Source organism: Cetorhinus maximus, chromosome 25 (genome assembly GCF_964194155.1).
Source record: "Cetorhinus maximus chromosome 25, sCetMax3.hap1.1, whole genome shotgun sequence".
NCBI lineage: Eukaryota > Metazoa > Chordata > Chondrichthyes > Lamniformes > Cetorhinidae > Cetorhinus > Cetorhinus maximus.
The window spans coordinates 13,848,131-13,868,512 of record NC_135903.1 but is presented as its reverse complement, the minus strand read 5'-3'; the positions used below and the strand labels follow the sequence as shown (position 1 = coordinate 13,868,512).

The window sequence follows — 20,382 nt, the reverse complement described above, 5'->3', positions numbered from 1 at the left end:
TTCATGTCCACCTTGTTAAGACCACTCAGGATCTTATAACCTTCAATCAAGCCACCCCTTATTCTTCTAAAGTCCAGTGGAAACAAGCTCAGTCTGTCTAACCTTTCCTCATAAGACAACCCGCTCATTCCACGTATCAATCACATAAACCTCCTCTGAACTGCCTCTAACGCATTTACAATTGCTCCTTAAGGAGACCAAAATAGAACACAATATTGGAGATGTGGTCTCATCAATGCTCTGTATAACTGAAGCATAACATCCTTACTTATATGTTCAATTCCTCTTGTAATAAAGGTTAGTACTCCATTAACCTGCTTAATTATTTGCTGTACCTGCATACAAACTTGTTGTGACTCATGGACAAGAACACCTACATCCCTCTGCACCTTGGAATTCTGCAGTCATTCTCTGTTTAAGTAATACTCTGCGTTTTCATTCTTCCTGCCAAAGAGGGCAACCTGACATTTTCCCACATTATACTCCATCTACCAGATTTTTGCCCAATCACTCAACTTATCTACATCTGTCTGCAACTTATGACCTCTTCACAACATACTTTCCTACCTTTCTTTGTATCATTTGCAAATTTAACTACCATGCTGCCTTCACTCCCCTCATCTAAGCCATTGATATAAATTGTAAAAAAGTTGAGACTCCAGCACAGACCCCTGTGGGGCTCCACTCGTCACATCCTGCCAATCAGAAAAAGACCCATTTATGCATACTCTCTGTGTTTAGCCAGCCAGCCAATTTTCTCTCATTCACTCACTTTTCCAGAACTGTTTAATCAAATTCAGGGTCACAGGGAGTCATAGCCTATCCTGACAGGCAATGGACACTAGGCAGGGTACACCCAGAACACGTCTATCACAGGGCACACACTCACTGGGGGACAATTTAACCATAGCCAATCCACCTAACCAGCATGTCTTTGGACAGTGGGAGGAAACTGGAGCACCCAGCAGAAACCGACGCAGACACGGGGAGAACGTGCAAGCTCCCTCAGCCAGCCAATCTTCTATCCATGCTAACATGTTACCCCCTACACCATGAACTTTTATTTTCCACAATATCCTTATCAAATGCCTTCAGGAAATCCAAGTACAGCACGTCTACAGGCTCCCCTTTATCCACAGCGTATGTTACTCCTTCAAAGAACTCTAATAAACTGGTTAAACATGATTTCTCTTTCACAAAACCATGCTGACTCTTCCCGATTGCCTTGAGTTTCTCTAAGTGCCCAGCTATAACCTGATAAAAGACCGATTCTAACACCTTCTCCACAATAGACGTCAAGCCTTACTGACCTAGTTTCCATTTTTTCTGCCTCCCTCCCTTCTTGAACATGAGGGTTATATTTGCTACTTTCCAGTCTGATGCAATTTTTCCATAATGTACTGAATTTTGGGGTTGGGGGAATTCAGCAATGGGGGTTGTGGAAAGAGGAAGAATGGACAATGGGGGGGGGGGGGATGGGGTCATGGGGCATTATGCGGGATGGGGGGTAAAGGGGGAATGGGGGGGTCAAAGAGGAATTGGGGTAACAGGGGATTTGGTAAAGGGGGATTCGGTAATGTGAGGATTGGGTAATGGATGAAAGGGGATTGGGGAGTAAAGGAGGATTGGGTAATGGGCGGTAAAGGGGATTGGGTAAAGGGTGACTGAGGGGCTAAAGGGGGGTAAAAGGGGGATTTGGGGTAAAGGGGGGATGGGGTAAGGGGGGGATGGGGGTTAAGGGGGGATGGGGGTTAAGGGGGGATGGGGGTAAAGGGGGGATGGGGTAAAGGGGGATTCGGGCAAAGGGGGATTGGGGGTAAAGGGGGGAATGGGGATAAAGGAGGATTGGAGGTAAAGGGGGATTGGGGGTAAAGGGGTTGGGGATAAAGGGGGATTAGGGGTAAAGGGGGATTGGGGGTAAAGGGGGATTCGGGGTAAAGGGGGGAATGAGGTAAAGGGGGAATGGGGTAAAGGGGGATTGGGGGTAAAGGGGGAATGGGGTAAAGGGGGATTGGGGGTAAAGGGGGGAATGGGGTAAAGGGGCATTGGGGGTAAAGGGGGATGGGGGTAAAGGGGGATTGGGAGTGAGGAGCACTCAGTCTGAGGCCGATCCGCTCAGTTGCTTATTTATAAGGCTCCTTTCCAGCTGCTGCAGCCATTCCCCCTGTCCCAGGCACCCAGCTCCCGGGGAGAGGTCTCACCTGGCACAGCACTCAGCAGGATTGCCAGCGCCGCTACTCGGAGCCGCTGCCAGCCGGCCTGGCTGCTCCTCATGGTCGCGCTGCCGAGGAGGCCGCGCACCAACCGACACACACGCGCTGGGCGGGAGGGGGGCGCCCGCGCGCCCACACCCACACCCGCGCCTGCGCAGCGCCACCGGGGGAGAGCGGGAATCCTTGGAGCATGCGCCGCGCTTCCTGAGTGCGGCCGCGCGGGAGGTTTCTGCGGCTGCGCCTGAGGCGGTGGTAGTGTATTTGACGCTTGTTCGCTAATGGCTTATTGTATTCGAAACACCTTTGATATGTTGATTTGTTGTTTTGTTTGCCACAAACAATCGGGCATATTTTAAAAGTTGGAGCTATGTCTTTTGCCCTGGAATGAACGAGTCCCCGCATCAAGAGCCTGATTGCTATTTCTATTAATGAGCCTCGGTGGGTCACGTGGGATGGCCGATTTCCCGCCCACGGACGTAATGACGTACGAATCCAGGCGGCTGGCAGCTACGTGGCTACGCAAAATATCCCAGTTACGTGCTGGCGTCACGGAAGAGCGGAAGCGTGCGTGGAGGGATTCTCCCGCCTGCTGCTCGGCGTGAATGTATCCATGTGAAAGAGCAACAGCGGCGCGACACTGCAGACACGTGGAACCGGCAAAACAGCGGCAAAGCACAGGTTAGATAGCAATAGAGCGGGATTCCTGACACACACAAGACTGGGATTGGGAATACTTCGGGGCACATCCAGGAGTTTTTTTTAAGGATTGCATGAGATTTTTTTTTTGATGCTCAGATGTGAAGTTTACGAATAGGAAAATAGATGGGAAACTTGAACAAAGTATTTAAACACAGGTGGTGGGGGGGGGGTTTTAATTGCCAGGCAGATACCATTTGCTTTGTTTTAATTGCTTCCTTTAGAAGTTCCGTGTACGAATCCCGTGACGAAAACGCGATCTGATGTTGGTAGAGACGTAAACAGTAGAATGCCAACTGTTGACAGCCCAGAGCGGAGCAAACAATATACTATTGTGTAATAAAGGGGGAGACATTTTAATGATGTAAATTTTATAGTCGGTATTTGCTGAACGGATATCAGATCTAAAATTTCATTTTTAGATGAACTGATAGGATGAGAATAAAACTTTAAAAATGGTGAAGGTGGTGAGTGACTGACGTGCAGCGTTAATGTCACTTGAATAGGTATTTGGGGCTGTTGTGAATAACGGTGCTGTGGAAGTTGTTCATGGTCTGTCACTCTTGCAATGAAACATGCTGGAGTGCTGGCTTCTTGGAAAGAGTTGCTTTATTTGATAAGTATGCTGACTTTGAGGGCATCGTGTGCATGTGAAGCAGGTACCTCGATTTGTTTCAACACTTGTGTGGCGATAAGACATTTCGTTGCACTTTAAGTTACGTAATGAAATTATGCAATCATCTTTTTGAAGAATGGTTTTTTTGCAAGGCTGGTTTCTTCTGGAGGCCCCTGTTTCCCCACCAAAACAGTAAATACTGGAAATCGGAAACACAGCGAGGAACTGCTGGAATCACTCAGCACGTCGGCCAGCACTTGTGGAAAGAGCGGGCTGTGTTTCAGGTATAACCCCGATCTCCAATCCATTAGGTGCCGGTTGCCCTGCCGTGTGTTTCCACTATCCACTGTGGGGATCTCACTCTTGTTGGAACCATTGCCTGTCCGTTAAAGTCATTGTCTTTTGTCTTGGCTGTGATAATATACTTGAGTGTTCAGCGACCCGAGAGCTGCCTTCATGTAGTTTTAAATAGGCATTAAGGGCCCCAGGTACATTGAGAAGTTCGTCTGAAGTGCAGAAACCAAAATATAACTTGCGTACGTGGGAAGGTTTCTGGATGTTCCGACCACACGGATAGCAACAGTGAATTTCCTGCTGAAAGATGTTTCTTTTAGAATGTGATGTTCAATTGTTATGAACTATTTTCCCCTAAAAAAAATAAAGGGTTACTTCATTGGTTCGAACATATCATCCCTGTTTAGTTATTTAGTGGATTTTCTTTGTAATAAGCCTGAATGCCGAGCCTATAGATCTCCATGCACTTTGGAAGAGGAGCTGAATGAGCATCTTTACCGAGACAGCCAGTAGATTAATTATTTAAAACGACACTGTCAAGCAATTTCGGCAGAATTTGGCTTGAAGAAAATAGGACTGGTCAATAACTTCTCCTTTTACAGCAGGTCACTGTGTAACATGTTAGACTGTTAATCCAAATTGGATTCAGACTGAAGCACTCAGTAATGATAACAACGGTTTCCAAACATGTCCAGTACTTCCCCCGCCCTGTGCTCACTGACACAACCTTAACTGGTTTACCTACCCACCCACAGTGCTGTGGGGGTGGGCAAAGACAGCCATTTTGAAGGAAGAATTAATTGTGAATGTGACAGATTGGTACCCATTGCTGTGCAGAGGCAGAGAGTGATGAATCAACTTCAGTCATACCACATGCAAGGGCCTCTCAACCAGCAAATATTGGGGATATATGTACAGGGTGTGCTTCTACCTGTAGTGATAGATAATAGATTTGTTCAAAAGTGAGACTTGACTCTGATAAATTCTGAGGACAAATGATTTCATGCTCAACTTGAAGAGTAGAAATAATTATCCATCTCCTATTTATCCAATACGTTTAGAATGCAGCATTTTTTGAATTACAGTAGGGCAATGATCAACGGATCTTTCCAATGGTGATGTGATTTCATCGGGGCATTGTGTATTGCAGACTTGTCACAGTTCCCTGATCACACCTACCTGGTTATGGAAAAGGTAACACCAAAAAGGAGGGAAAACCTCAAGCAAATTAACTCCGTGGCAATCTCCAACATTTCTTGGTGACAGCTTGCGGAGTATTGTTAGCAAAGCTCCACTGTTTTGGGCTGGATTATTCAGCCCCAAAATGATCTGTTCTTCTTGTTTCATGAAATCTTCCCTTAAATAGTGGTTCGGTGATATAACATTCTGGAACTGAATGACTGGTTTAGCAGGAATTCTCGATTATCGCTTCAAACCTTAAACTCCCCCCTCTGGGCTGAGGAGCCGACCATTGGATTTGAGCCACCTCATCCAGTAATCTCGGAAATGATTTTGGCCGTACTCTGCACTCTAACACTGAAATGCTTTGATTTAGGTTTTCCAGTGTCTTAGTGTCATTTAAATAACCGAAACAACTTGCTCAGGTGGAACAGGAAAAAAAGTAGGAAGTGTTAGAAAACATGAACTGTGTCTTCTCCTATTACAGAACAGCAATATCTGATAGGAACAGAAGCCTTGTCACAACGGTACTAGCGACCAGAGGTTGTGAATTTAAACCTCACCCCGGCTTGATGCGAAATTGAATACAATAAATCTAGGGTGGTCACCAATAAAATAACCATGAGAAGTGGCGGACTATCGTATAAACCCAACTGGTTCACTTCGGGGAGGGTTAACACGTAACTCAGGCCCTCACTGCTCATATCCCAGAAGAATCATAGAATGATACAGCACGGAAGGAGGCCATTTGGCCCAATGTGCCTATGCCAGCTCTTTGAAATAGCTGTTCAATTAGTCACACTCTTCGTCTCTGACCCCACGTCCCTCTAGATTCAAATCCCTTCAAATATTTATCCAATTTCCTTGGCATCCTTCCCAAGGTTTGGTGTCCAAAATTGGACACAATCCTCCAGCGGAAGCCTAATCGGTGCTTCATTAAAAAAGCAGTAAAACTTCCTTGCTTTTGTGCTCTCTGGCCTGAGGTAGGTTTCCCGTGGTGTTCCCTGTGGGTCAGTATTAGGACCACTGCTCTTTTTGATTGTATATTAATGACCTGCGCCTGAGTGCGCTGGGCATGATTTCAAGTTCAGGTCCCGACCCACTCATTGCAGCGTGAGGCTACTGCCAAAATCTTATGGGAGGCAGGCCAATTAGCAAGCTGCCTGCGGGATCGCTGTGCAATAAGGGATGGTGGGTGGGTTCCGGAGGCGAGGTTTGACATCAAGGACCATCGCTTGTGCAGCCAGAGGCTCCACTGTCTCACCATTGAGAATGTTGCTGAGGTCCAAGAAGCAGCAGCTCCACTGGAGGTGCCATCTTTCCCAGGATAGCGCTGCAACTGTATCAGTCCCAGCACTGTTGGAGACATTGTCTCTGGGAGAGCCTGGCACAGTGGCAAGCATCTGACCTCGGTTAACAGCATCCTTGCCATTTTTTTGCATGTGCACATTTAAAATCCTTCACGCCGATCGCTTCTTCAACCTCCTGTTGTGCAGCTGCCTCCTCCGAGATGTGGAAATGCTGACACAGCGGGTGGCCTGTGTGATGCTCTGAACATTGCATTGCTCTGGGCAGATAGGTGCTAATCGGCCTATTGAATACCTTTATTGGATTCCTGCTGCTGCTGGGTAGATTGTTTCATCACCGTGACCCCAGCCCCTGGAAAAGTGTGAGGAGGCAGGAACATGTTGGGGAGCGTTGGCTGTAATCTCGTGCTCTGGTTGTCGGCGAGCTTGGAGTCAGGAAGGGCACTTACTTAGGCGGGATGGTAGTGTACCAGAACCTTTCTGCCTCCACCAGAATTAAGTCCTGGGCAGAAAGGCCCATGATTGACCTTCCCATCCCACCACCACTAGTATTAACTTATTGCCATGCAGTATACACAACAGGCAAAACTGAGTGACCAGCTTGTCACCTTGGGGTGAGGGGGAGGGGGCGTGTGGTCAGGGTCCCTCAATCAGGCACTGAGTGCCTTTGATTGAGGGACTGAACATCGGGCAGGGAGGGCCCACTGGGAGCCTCCCCCTGCCCTTGCTGCCGAACCCCCTGCACCGGTCTCTTCGCAACTCCCATCCTGTAAACCACCCAGCCCCCAACATTACTCACCTTTAGCCTGGAACACTCCACAGTCCTGAGACCCCGGTGCCTGTCCTTCCGGCAGCAGCCACCGCCTTCCCAGTGGTGCTGTTGAGCAAAAGAGTTGCCGGCCTTTAATTGGCCAGCAGGCTCTTGGTGGGCGAGACTCCACATCCCAGGGTCTTGATCCCGGGGCAAGGCCTGCTTCGCCTCACTATTGCCTGATTGGTGTGTGGTTCGGTGGGCATTCACAAAAAGAGGCAGTACAGCCCTTGCCGGCTACCCAGCCAGCAGACGAGACTCCATGTTTTGTGCCATCTGCAACCTTTGAAATTATACCGCGGTCCAGGTCATTTAATATATAATCAAAAAGAGCTGTGGTCCTAATACTGACCCCTGGGGAAAGCTGCTGTAAACCTACCTCCAGTCTGAAAAAAAATCACATTATTCTATGCTTAATGTCCCTTAGTCAATTTAGAAAATATATACAAATATTTCTTTATTCCTGGGAATTTGAGAAGTTTGAAACACCTTGTGAAATGAGTCACATTAAAGCACAGTTCAAAATAAATGAGCACTTGTCCACTACTGCATACTGTGGAGATGAGCTGGTGAGTGGAGCAGAGTGTGTGTGTGTTTCACAGACTAACACTGATATTGTGCTTCCAAATACTGGGATCTTTCTGTGCAGGCTTACTTTTAGTTGCCGCTCAATACCTGTTATATGAGCTACAGTGACCTTACCTATAGGTTGCATCCTGTTAGGAAATAGTTTTTAAATTACACACCACTTTCCACAACATTGGTATATATCCTGTATGCATTTAATTTACACCTATGGCAATCTTGCATACAGCCCTGTAAATGTTGGTTACTTTTTTACATTTAGGAGTCTCCTCTGATCAGTAGATTATGGACCTGTTATCTACTGTTTCTACATGAACTTTAACTTGGCAAAAAAAAGAGATAATGAATCTTAATATGGTCAGTAACTAACTGGAATGGGTGGGTTGAGGTTAGAAATATACTCATTTGTCTTGAAAGATGCTGAGAAATAGAGCACTGCGAGTTGCTATTTTTGCTTCTCTCCCTGATCTGGCCACAGGGTAATGTTCTTATCAGCTGTCCTGTGGTGACCACACTGCCTGCTGTAGGGTGCGTGATTAAGGAGAGCAGTCCAAGAAGAGTCCTGTACTTTGGAGAATGCCATTCTTGCTTTCTTTGAGAAAAGCATTCTTGCTGAAGGTGACTGTGAAGTAAAAGGAAGAAGAAAGAACTTTTATTTCTACAGCGCTTTTCACTATCTCAATACATCCCAAAGCATTTCACAGACAGTGAGGTACTTTGAAAGTGTCGTCACTGTCATTATGCAAGTATGACAGCCAATTTATGCAACAAAGCTCTCAAACAGAAATGAAAAGGGAAAGATTTGAAAAAAAGAAACAAAGAAATAAAATTACCATATTAGGGAAACGATTTGTTAATTTGATGCAATCTGAATGGAATCAGGAGAGACCTGGCTGTTATTTGAGAACCAGTTTTGGAATTAGCGAGCCGGGTAAATTAAAAATAAGTACAGCACAATGGACAGCCAGCAGTTTGCACGAGTTGTGCTGGGGATGAGTTTCCAGATCAGTAGATGTTATCTGAAGTTGTTGACACAGGAACGAGTGGCCAAAGGTAGAAAATAGTTACTCAAAACAAACCGTAAACTTTACATCCAGAATAGAGGTAATTAACCTGCTCTCTAGTTAAACTGTAGCTAACTGTAGGAGGCTGGGTCAGCCAGCCACTACTAGTACCTGGTCCATTCAGTTTTCTAAACCGGACAGGACTGTTCCAACCACAGTGAAAAAGCATGGGTGGGAATCATGGCTGTCCAAGAATGAAGAGTATGAGAAAGAAGTGGAGAGGAAAATGGAACAGTAAGAGACAACAGAAGGATCAGAAGAGGAAGGGGGGGAAAAGAGAACAAAATACAAGGGAGGTGGCAGAATAATTCAGATCTAAAGGATCACAAAGTGAAAGAGAAAGACTTGAGGAGACAAGCAGAGGGAGAGACAGTTCAAGCAAGAGACACAAGTTTGTCCCTATGTAACACGGCAGAGATGTCAATGAGTATAACACTGAAAAAGCTCGTGCTTGAAAGCTGATGCCACAAGTATGTAAAATCCGCCAGCCATTTGTGTAGAAATGATAAATAGAAACTTGATATTCCACACAGAATGTGGAGTTAGGAGAATGTTGTGCTACACAGGAGAAAGTGTGAGCATTGCGTTAGCCTTGGGCCTCATGCAAACAGAAATTGACCATTCAGCCCCTCCAGCCTGTTTTACCATTCAGTTAGATCATGGCTGACGTCTATCTTAACTCCATTTATCTGCCTTGGTTTTGTTACCCTTAAAACCATTCCTGAACAAAAATCTATCAATCTCAGTTTTGACATTTTTAGTTGACCTCCAGCCTTAACTACTTTTTAGGGGAGACAGAGCTTCAGATTCTCAATACCCTTGGTGTAAAGAAGTGCTTCCTGACATCACCCTAACAGGCCTAGCTCTCATTTTAAAGTTATTTCCTCTTGTTCTGGACTGCCCCATGTGAGGAAATAGTTTCTCTCTATCTTATCAATTCCTTTAATTATCTTAAACACCTAAATTAGATAACCGTTTAATCTTCTATATTCCTAGGGAATATAAGCCTAGTCAGTGCAACCCCATTCTTATAATTTAACCCTCTTAGCCCTGGCATTATTCTGGTGAACCTGTGTTGCACCCCTTCTGAGACTGATACATCCTTCCTAAGATGTGACACCCCCAAAATGAGTGCAACACTATAACCAGAGCTGTGTATATGTATAAATATATATATATAAAATATCTTGCACAACTTTATCTTCCAGCTTTCTTGAGATAAAGAGCAACATCTCATTAGCCTTTTAAATTATTTTTTGTACCTGTCCACAAGCTTTTGGTGCTTTCTGTACTGGGACGTCTAAATTTCTCTACTTTTCTACAGTTCCTAACTTCTCCCATGTAAAATGCTCTGATCTATCTTTCTTAGGCCCAGAGTGGATGACCTCACACGCACTTTGTCAATGTCTCTTTACAACTTTCTGCTCCAAGTTACAATATTTACTCTGCCACCTAATTCAGTGTTGTCAGCAAACTTGGATATATGACTCTCTATTCCATTATCAAAGTCATTTATAAATATGATGAAAAGCTAAGGCCCCAGTTTAGATCCCGAGGGACACCACCAAGTGCTTCCAGCCAGTTGGAGTACATTCCTGTCACCCTTACTCTCTATGTTCTAACTTCTAACAAATTCCCTACCCATGTCAATAGGTTGTCTCCAATTCCAAGTGCTCTCGTTTTTGTTAACAGTCTCTTACCTTGTTGATTGCTTTCTGGAAGTCATATAAAATCATTCACTCTCTCCACCACTGACACACAGTGGCTGCAGTGTGTGCCACCTCCAAACTGCACTGCAGCAACTCAATACTGCTCCTACAACAGCACTTTCTAAACTCATGACCTCTACTACCTCGAAGGACAAGTGCAGCAGATGCATGGGAACAGCACCACCTGCAAGTTCCCCACCAAGCCACACACCATCCTGACTTGGAATTATCGCTGAGTCCCTTCTTAATAGCACTGTGGGTGTACCTACACTGCATGGACTACAGTGGTTCAAGAAGGTGGCTCACCACCACCTTCTCAAGGGCAATTAGGGTTGGGCAATAAATACTGGCCTTGTCATCCTGTGAACAAATAAATAAAAATAAACATAGGGCTGCATCTTAGCTATGTTGGGTGGGCTGGGCCAAATAAGGCCCGCCCAGTGTGACACACAGCCGGTAGCGCAGCGCTACCTGTGCGGGTGGGGGGAGGAGGGAGAGTCGGGGAAAGAGTGCAGCAATCTCCCTGAGACAGCTCTGTGGCTCAGGGAGGTTAAGTTGATAGTAAAACTTTTTAATAAAGGATGAAGAAAATTACTTAAACATGTCCCAGTGTCACATGAGCTGGGAGAGTTTGAACTGTGCAAAATTTATTAAATTATTTTATAAAACCTTCAGGAAACCTCATCCCGCCCGTGGATGAGGTTTACTGAAAAATGTGAAGGCCGCCTGGGCTCTAAGCCTGCCTGCCAACCTTACGGTTGGATGGGCAGCATTGCTAACAAGTTTAATTGGTTTTTTAATGGTCTTAATAGGCCATTGCCAGCGGCGCGCGTCTGCCGATTGAAATATCTAAATGATGTGCGATGACGTTGGGGCGCACACCTGACGTCAGCGTGCGTCATTTTGCGTGCCGGCGTGTTGGGCCCACCCCCACACACTAACGGTAATATTCTGGCCTTAAATAACATCCATAGACACTCATTTACCTACCACGTTAGTTAGCTCCTCAAACAGTCAACTAGATTTGTTAGACATGACTCACCCTTTAGAAATCTATGTTGATGCAAAGATTGATGCACACAGGACCCATAAGGCACTAAATCCATTGAATAAAGCCCCAATGCTTCTTAGAACAGATTTAAGTAGCTTCCCTCCTGATTTATAAAAGGCTTTTGACAATCAGGAAACGTATATGCTGGTTATATTGACTCAGAATGCTTGAAGCAGGACGCCTAAATTTAGATTTTACAGAAATTATTTCAATGATATTGAATTATATATTTAATATTGTATACAATATTTTATATATATTATATATGTATATTAAATGATGAAGAACCGTAGAGGTCCAAAGAGAACTAGAGGGCATGTACATAGATCACTAAAATGTAATAATCAGGTACAAAAAATAATCAAAAGGCGAATGGGATGTTATGCTTTATTACAAGAGGGCTAGAATATAATGAGGAAGAAGTTTTGCTACAGCTATACCAAGCCCTGGTTTGCACTGTGCACAGTTCTGGGCATCACACTTAGAAAGGATATTAAATTAAAATTACATTACATTGTAAGAATGAATTAAACATGAGAAATTAGAAATGGAAAAATATATTTTCTGATGACTTCTGATCAAAGAGCTGCTAAGTTACACCTGTCTTTGCAGGTGTATAGCATCTATTGAAATTTCTCCAAATTTAGCCATTTGAAACGAAATGAAATGGTTCTGAAGCATCGCTTTGCACCTTGATGAATGAGTCGCAATGCTTGGCAGAAGTCTTCATGCAGCCTTCTTTTAATGGTGCAACTGCCTCTCCCATAAGGAGACCTTGTCCCTCACAATCCAGAAACTGTGACTTTCTATATTCTGACTTCCCCGAGCCTTTAAATGTTCCCTCTGCTACAATAATCAGCTGACTGGATTTATGAGGTTCCACACTATTCTGCCAAATATCTTCAAAACGGTGAAGATTATCCAGAAGACAATGGAAATGGAAAGTGTGGGATGTTCTATAGTAACTGGACTGTTTGCACAGCGGTTTTATAAACTGGGCAATACGTTGATAATCCACCCAAAGCATGTGTCTGAGTATTTACTGCTTTTTGTGGGAGAAAGTTCCACATTTATACTTCTTTTTGCATCAAGGAAAGTTAACTAACTTCTCTCCTGAATGGCCTGGATCCGATTTTAAGGTTATGTCTCCTTGTCCTGGTTTTTCTATCTACTCTATAATTTCCTTTCAATATCCTCAACATCAAATCACCTCTTAACCGTCTATATTCTAGTGTGATGCCCAGAACTGTACACGGTGCTCAAGATGCGGTCAAAACAGGGCTCGATAGCTGTAGCAAAACGTCCTCCTCATTGTATTCCAGCCTCTTGTTATAAAGCATAACATTCTATTAGCCTTTAGATTATTTTTTGTACCTAATTTTATTGACCTACGAACATGGACCTCTAAATCTCTTTGGACCTCCACTGTTCTTCATCATCTAAAATTTACATACTATGCCGAGGTTTATCTAAGTGTTGTATGGAGGTCTGTTCTATTGAACAAATCACTTAGCTTCTGTTGCATGTAATGCAAATCTATAGAATAAGATGAAGATGACTGAAGTGCTCCGTGTCTACGTGCAGCAAGACCTGGACAACATTCACGCATGGACTGATAAGTAGCAAGTAACACTCATGCCACAAAACTGCCAGGCAATGACCATCTCTAACAAAAGAGAACCTAACCATCTTCCTATGGCATTCAATGGCATTACCATCGCTGTGTCTCCCACTATCAATATCCGTTGACCAGAAACTGAACTGGACCAGCCATATAAGTACTGTGGCTACAAGAGCAGGTCAGAGGCAGGGAATCCTGCATCTTGATGAATGAATCGCAATGTTTGGCTTCTTTTGGTGGTGCAACATCTCAGGACTAGTGCCAAAATTGGGAGAGCTGTCTCACAGACTAGTCAAGCAACAGCCTGACATAGTCATCCGCACAGAATCATACCTTACAGATGGTGTCCCAGAAACGACCATCACCATCCCTCGGTATGTCCTGCCCCACCCGAAGGACAGACCCGGCAGAGGTGGCGGCACTGTAGTATACAGTCAGGAGGGAGTTGCCTTGGGAGTCCATATCATCGACTCCGGACCCCATGAAGTCTCATGGCATCAGGTCAAACATGGGCAAGGAAACCTCCTGCTGGTTACCATGTACCGCCCTCCCTCAGCTGATGAATCAGTGCTCCTCCATGTTGAACATCACTTGGAGGAAACACTGAAGGTAGTAAGAGTGTAGGATGTACTCTGGGTGGGGGACTTCAATGTCCACCACCAAGAGTCGCTTGATAGCACCACTACTGACCGAGCTGGCCGAGGCCTAAATGACATAGCTGTTAGACTGGGTCTGCGGCAGGTGATGAGGGAACCAATAAGAGGGAAAAACATACTTGACCTTATCCTCGCCATTCTGCCTGCCGCAGATGCACATGTCCATGACAGTATTGGTAGGAGTGACCACCGCACAGTTGTTGTGGAGATGAAGTCCCACCTTCACATTGAGGATACCCTCCATCGTGTTGTGCGGCACTACCACCGTGCTAAATGGGGTAGATTTCGAACAGATCTAGCAACTCAAGACTGGGCATCCATGAGGCACTGTGGGTCATCAGCAGCAACAGAATTGTCCTCGAACACAATCTGTAACCTCATGGCCTGGCACATCCCCGATTCTACCATTACCATCAAGCCAGGGGATCAACCCTGGTTCAATGAAGAGTGCAGGAGGGCATGCCAGAAGCAGCACCAGGCATACCTAAAAATGAGGTGTCAACCTGGCGAAGCTATAACACAGGACTACTTGCGCGCCAAACAGCATAAGCAGCAAGTGATAAACAGAGCTAAGTGATTCCACAACCAACGGATCAGACCTAAGCTCTGCAGTCCTGCCACACCCAGTCGTGAATGGTGGTGGACAATTAAACAACTCACTGGAGGAGGACGATCCATAAATATCCCCATCCTCAATGATGGAGGAGCCCAGCACATCAGTGCAAAAGATAAGGCTGAAGCATTCGCAACAATCGTCAGCCAGAAGTGCCGAGTGGATGATCCATCTCGGCCTCCTAGTGAGTCCCCAGTATCAGAGATGTCAGTCTTTAGCCAATTAGATTCACTCCATGTGATATCAAGAAATGGCTGAAGGCACTGGATACTGTAAAGGCTATGGGCCCTGACAATATTCCAGCAATAGTACCGAAGACTTGTGCTCCAGAACTTGCTGCGCCCCTAGCCAGGCTGTTCCAGTGCATATACAACACTGGCATCTACCTGGCTATGTGGAAAATTGACCGGGTATGTCCTGTATACAAAAAGCTGGACAAATACAACCCGGCCAATGACCGCCCCAACAGTCTACTCTTGATCATCAGTAAAGTAATGGAAAGGGTTATCAATCGTGCTGTCAAGTGGCACTTGCTTAGCTGCTCACTTATGCCCAGTTTGGGCCACTCAGCTCCTGACCTTATTACAGCCTTGGTTCAAACATGGATAAAAGAGCTGAACTTCCGAGGTGAGGTGACATCAAGGCAACATTTGACCGAGTGTGGCATTAAGGAGCCCTAGCAAAACTGGGGTCAGTGGGAATCAGGGGGAAAACTCTCAGCTGTGTGGAATCATATCTAGCACAAAGGAAGATGGTTGTGGTTGTTGGAGGTCAGTCATCTCAGCACCAGGACATCACTGCAGGAATTCCTCAGGGTAGTGTCCTAGGCCCAAACATCTTCAGCTGCTTCACGAATGATTTTCCTTCCGTCATAAGCTCAGAAGTGGGGACGTTCGCTGATGATTGCACAATGTTCAGCATCATTCATGACTTCTCAGATACTGAAGCAGTCCATGTCCAAATGCAGCAAGACCTGGACAATACCAGGCTTGGGCTGACAAGGGGTAAGTAACATTTGCACCACACAAATGTCAGGCAATGACCATCACCAACAAGAGAGAATCCAACCATCGCCCCTTGAGGTTCAATGGCATTACCATCACTGAATCCCCCAATATCAACATCCTGGGGTTACCATTGACCAGAAACTGAACCGGACTAGCCATATAAATCCTGTGGCTACAAAAGCAGGTCAGGGGCTAGGAATTGTGCGACGAGTAACTCACTTCCTGACTCCCCAAAGCCTGTCCACCTTCTACAAGGCACAAGTCAGGAGTGTGAAGGAATACCCCCTACTTGCCTGGATGAGTGCAGCTCCCACAACACTCAAGAAGCTTGACACCGTTCAGGACAAAGTAGCCTGCTTGATTGGCACCACATCCACAAACATTCACTCCCTCCGCCACCGATGCAGAGTCGCAGCGGTGTGTACTATCTACAAGATGCACTGCAGGAATTCACCAAGGCTCCTTAGATAGCACCTTCCAAACCCATGACCACTACCATCTAGAAGGACAAGGGCAGCAGATGGATGGGAACACCATCACCTGAGAGTTCCCCTCCAAGTCACTCACCATCCTGACTTGGAAATATATTGCAGTCCCTTCACTGCTGCTGGGTCAAAATCCTGGAACTCCCTTCCTAACAACACTGTGGCTGTACCTACATCACATGGACTGCAACGGTTCAAGAAGACAGCTTACCACCACTCTCTTAAGGGCAGTTAGGGTTGGGCAGTAAATGCTGGCCCAGCCAGCGAAGCCCACATCCTGAGAATGAACTGAAAAAAGAGTAACTCACCTGACTCTCCAAAGCCTGCCCACTGTCTACAAGGCACAGGGGAGGCGGTAGTGTAGTGCTATTGTCACTGGACTGTTAATCCAGGGACCCAGGGTAATGCTCTGGGGACTTGAGTTCGATGGTGGAATTTGAATTCGATTAAAAATCTGGAATCAAAAGTCTAATGATGACCATGAAACTATTGTTGATTGTCATAAAAACCCATCTGGTTCACTAATGTCTTTTAGGGAAGGAAATCTGCCATCCTTACCTGGTCTGGACTACATGTGACTCCAGATCCACAATAATGACTCTTAAATGCCCTCTGAACATTGGCAATTAGGGATGGGCAAAAAATGCTGGCATAGCCAGTGATGCCCACATCCCGTGAACAAATAACAAAGAAGTCAGGAGTGTGATGGAATACCCCCCACTTGCCTGGATGAGTGCAGCTCCAACAACACTCAAGACGCTTGACACCATCCAGGAAAAAGCAGCCCACTTGATTGGCACCCCATCCACTAACATTGAGTCCCTCCACCACCGCCAGATAGCGGTAGTGTGTACCATCTACAAGATGCACTGCAGAAACTCACCGAGGCTCCTTCGATAGCACCTTCTAAACCCACGACCTCTACCACCTGAAGGGCAGCAGATAGACATGAGCACCACCACCTGGAAGTTCCCCTCCAAGCCACTCACCATCCTGACTTGGAAATATATCGCTGTTCCTTCACTGTCACTGGGTCAAAATCCTGGAACGCCCTTCTTCCTAACAGCACTGTGGGTGTACCTACACCACATGGACTGCAGCTGTTCAAGAAGGCAGCTCACCACCACCTTCTCAAGGTCAGTTAAGGAGGGCAATAAATGCTGGCCTAGCCAGCGACACCCACAAATCGTGAAAGAATAAGAAAAATTATCTTCAATATATTTCTAGTTGTTTCATTAAAAATATATTTATTCTCAATGATGTCTTCAGTGTTCTTTCTGCCTGGTTGAAAAATAGAATAGGCCTTTCGCCCTCCTGGTTTGAGGGGGTAGTGGGGATGGGGCATGGTAGCTATCTTTGGGATGCTGAGCCTAATTTTGAAAATGTTTTCATTTGGGAATCTAATTTATGCAGTGATTGCTTGACTTTTAACACAGGTTGTTGTGTTCACTACTTACATGTTGCACAGGTCTTCATTATGTGTTCATTCCAAATACTACCACAGTATAATGGAATGCAAAGCACATTTATAAGCCGGTTTGGTGATATGTTTGCCACTTTTCCAATTTGACATAGGATGTTTTCTTGTACATCAGTGCCACAGAGGTCGCTTTGATAATTGCAATTGTGCAGAACATTACAAATTGATTCTCATTGTACTGATCAGAATTAAATTAAGGACTGGACTGAAAAACCCAGAGCTAAGTCCTCATGTTGCATTTCACTAATTGCTTCCTGGCCACAGATAAATGGGAATATCCCAAGCCCCATTTCTGATAACTGGCTGAAAGTGTTAGCGCCTTACTCAATCCAGGTGGCAGAGTGCTCTATTCATGGCTCAGTAGTACTCAGCCAGAGTATTACTGAGCCATTGTGATCAGAAAGCCCTGGGCTCCATTCCCCATCCGTGCTGATTTAGTTGATCCAACTTGGGCAGTGGCTGGGCTGCTCCGATTGATCTCGCCACCCCCGGAACTGAGGAAACGAAAAGCGAGCTGCCCTTCATCTCCCTTTTGCACTTTCCGAAAGTACATGTGGATGTTGGGCAAGAGCAGGATTGGGTTTGGTGGTGATGATCCCTCCCCTTGCCTGGAATACCCTGTCAAGACGTATATAGGTGCAGACATGAAGAATGAGCACTTGGGTGAGGTAGCATGGTATGACAGGCATTCATGAAAATCCCCCGATAACCAGCATTGCCTCCGGATCACACAGAAGAAAATTCAAGGGAACAAAATTTCAACAGAGGAGAGCGTAAATCTTTGTTATTGCCACAGAATTCTCATACCTGGTCACACATCATTCACACAAAGTGTGGACATCAAAGGTAACATCAAGTAGATTATTCACTGCGTTATCATTTGTAACATGTTTGTTCAAAATGTTGTTGAAGTTGTTCACAGGTTGTTAACAACAGCCATTTTTATCCTTGCATTGTATGTTTATGGATTATCTGAATAACCCAGCCAGGCTAGGCATTGTAAACACTTGTGGATCCTGTCAGTATTGTGGGCACTGTGAAGACTCATGACACTCCTCTTGCTCCAATAGCAAACAGGCAACCTATCGGCTCATTTTCACACCAGCCCTTAAGGCTGTAGTGACTAATTTTGTAAAGTGGAGATCAGATTTTTTTTAGAGGGGTTTATCCTATCCCAGACCTTTTGATGATTGGTTAATGGATCAAGGGGTGATCAGTACACAGGTGAATGACCTCCTTGGAAATGTCCAACTCTACCCATGCTTCCTGAGTGAAGCTGCTGTAGATGAAGATTTGTGAAGGGACAGACTGTGCCTCTTGCAGAAAGGAAACCATTAGCTCTCGCTCTGCTTTCATCCTGACAAGAATCTTTGTTATCAGCTGGCTTTTATCTCCAGTACCATAGCTGTTCTTATATCCAAGGCTGTTGATAACTGTCTGTATTGGGGAATACGTTGAGTTCCCTCACTGGTCACAATTAGGCTCATATGATATCACTAGACACACAAGCTGCTTTGTAAAATCATCCTGGGGAACTCCTATTTTGATGGCATTTCACTAATTAAATAATAGCACTAACTGAAGGGGCTCTCTCGATATGTAAATAGCTTGGAAAAAAACCTTATTATTAAAATAAATTTTAATTGCCCTATAGTTTCAGTGGAAAGGGGGAATTCTGCTCCTTTAGTACAATCCTGTTTTAAAAGTTATCTTTATTTGTACTGGAGAGTAAAGGGCCATGAGAAACATTTTTAGGATTAGAGTTTGGTTATTTGGTTTTGCTAAATTTTTAGCAAATTTAACCAGAAACTCTTTTCAGAATAGTAACCAAAGTCAGGAGCAGGCAGAGCAGTAGTCGTGGGTTTAACTCTTTGAGACCAGCAGTTTCATGTTTGCATCAAAACGAAAAACAGAACAACATGTCAGTTGTTACTTTATTCAGAGAGTATTACAGGAATGACATTTCTGTATTCTCAAGGGTTTTAAAACCCACAAAGGAAAATAACATGAGTGGTTAAAGGAGGAGACAGGCCATCTGGCTTTCTAATAGAACATTTTTTGCAGAGGAAGATTTGACACTAAGACTTGCCTATTTTCAACCCTGTACCCCTGAAGCTGCTTAACCGTTGCTGGGTTGTGGTTCAGCAGATGCCAGTGGCCTTCCAGGAGAATTACAATGCTATTTGACGATGGGGCACATCATAGCTTCATCCAATCTTGTCTTTTACCCAAATTCACTTCCACACACACCCACCCCCCATACACACACCCTGCACACAAACACACCCCACACCCATACAAGCACCAACCTCACACACAAACCACGCCCATCCCACACACACACACACACCAATGACAACTCCACACATACACACGCACACCCACACTCACCCCACCCTATGCACACACAAACACATGGGCATATCCTACACCCCGTCCCACCTCACCGCACACACACACCACACACACACACACACACACACCGCTCATAGATACACACACCCCCACACACATATCCCGCACAAGTTCAAATACCCCACACACCCACTTGCGCACAGGTACCTGCCCCCACACACACACACAAATACGGAAACACACTCTCTAGGGTAGAGAATTCCAAAGTTTCACTACCCCTTGAGTGAAGAAATTTCTCCTCATCTCAGTCCTAAATGATCGGCTCCATATCCTAAGACAGTGGCCCCGTGTTTTAGATTTCCCTGCTGAGGAAACAGGTTCTCAGTGTCTATCCTATCAGGCCCCTTAAGGATCTTATATGTTTCAATGAGATCACCTCTCATTCTTGTAAACTCCAGAGAATATAGAACTAATTTACTCAGCCTCTCATCATAGGACAACCCCCTCAGCCCAGGGACCAATCTAGTGAATCTTCACTGTATCATCTCCAATACAAGTATATGCTTTCTTAAATATGGAGAACGAAACTGCACACAGTACTCCAGGTGTTAAGTGGAGGAACCTTGAATGATTTTATTCC

General features: G+C 45.2%; 2 protein-coding genes across 2 annotated transcripts in view; one reads left to right on the top strand and one right to left on the bottom strand.

The window, feature by feature from the left end:
• The window catches only part of LOC144667675 (zona pellucida-binding protein 2-like), a 46,603-nt gene extending 44,329 nt beyond the window's left edge, over positions 1 to 2,274 (bottom strand). The window contains exon 1 of the mRNA XM_078529129.1: positions 2,202 to 2,274. Within this exon, the coding sequence (XP_078385255.1) occupies positions 2,202 to 2,274 (73 nt within the window). The remainder of the gene's footprint in view (positions 1 to 2,201) is intronic.
• Positions 2,275 to 2,766: 492 nt separating this feature from the next.
• The window catches only part of LOC144667924 (zinc finger protein Aiolos-like), a 162,350-nt gene continuing 144,734 nt past the window's right edge, over positions 2,767 to 20,382 (top strand). The window contains exon 1 of the mRNA XM_078529537.1: positions 2,767 to 2,891. The gene's annotated coding sequence lies outside the window, so the exon portion shown is untranslated. The remainder of the gene's footprint in view (positions 2,892 to 20,382) is intronic.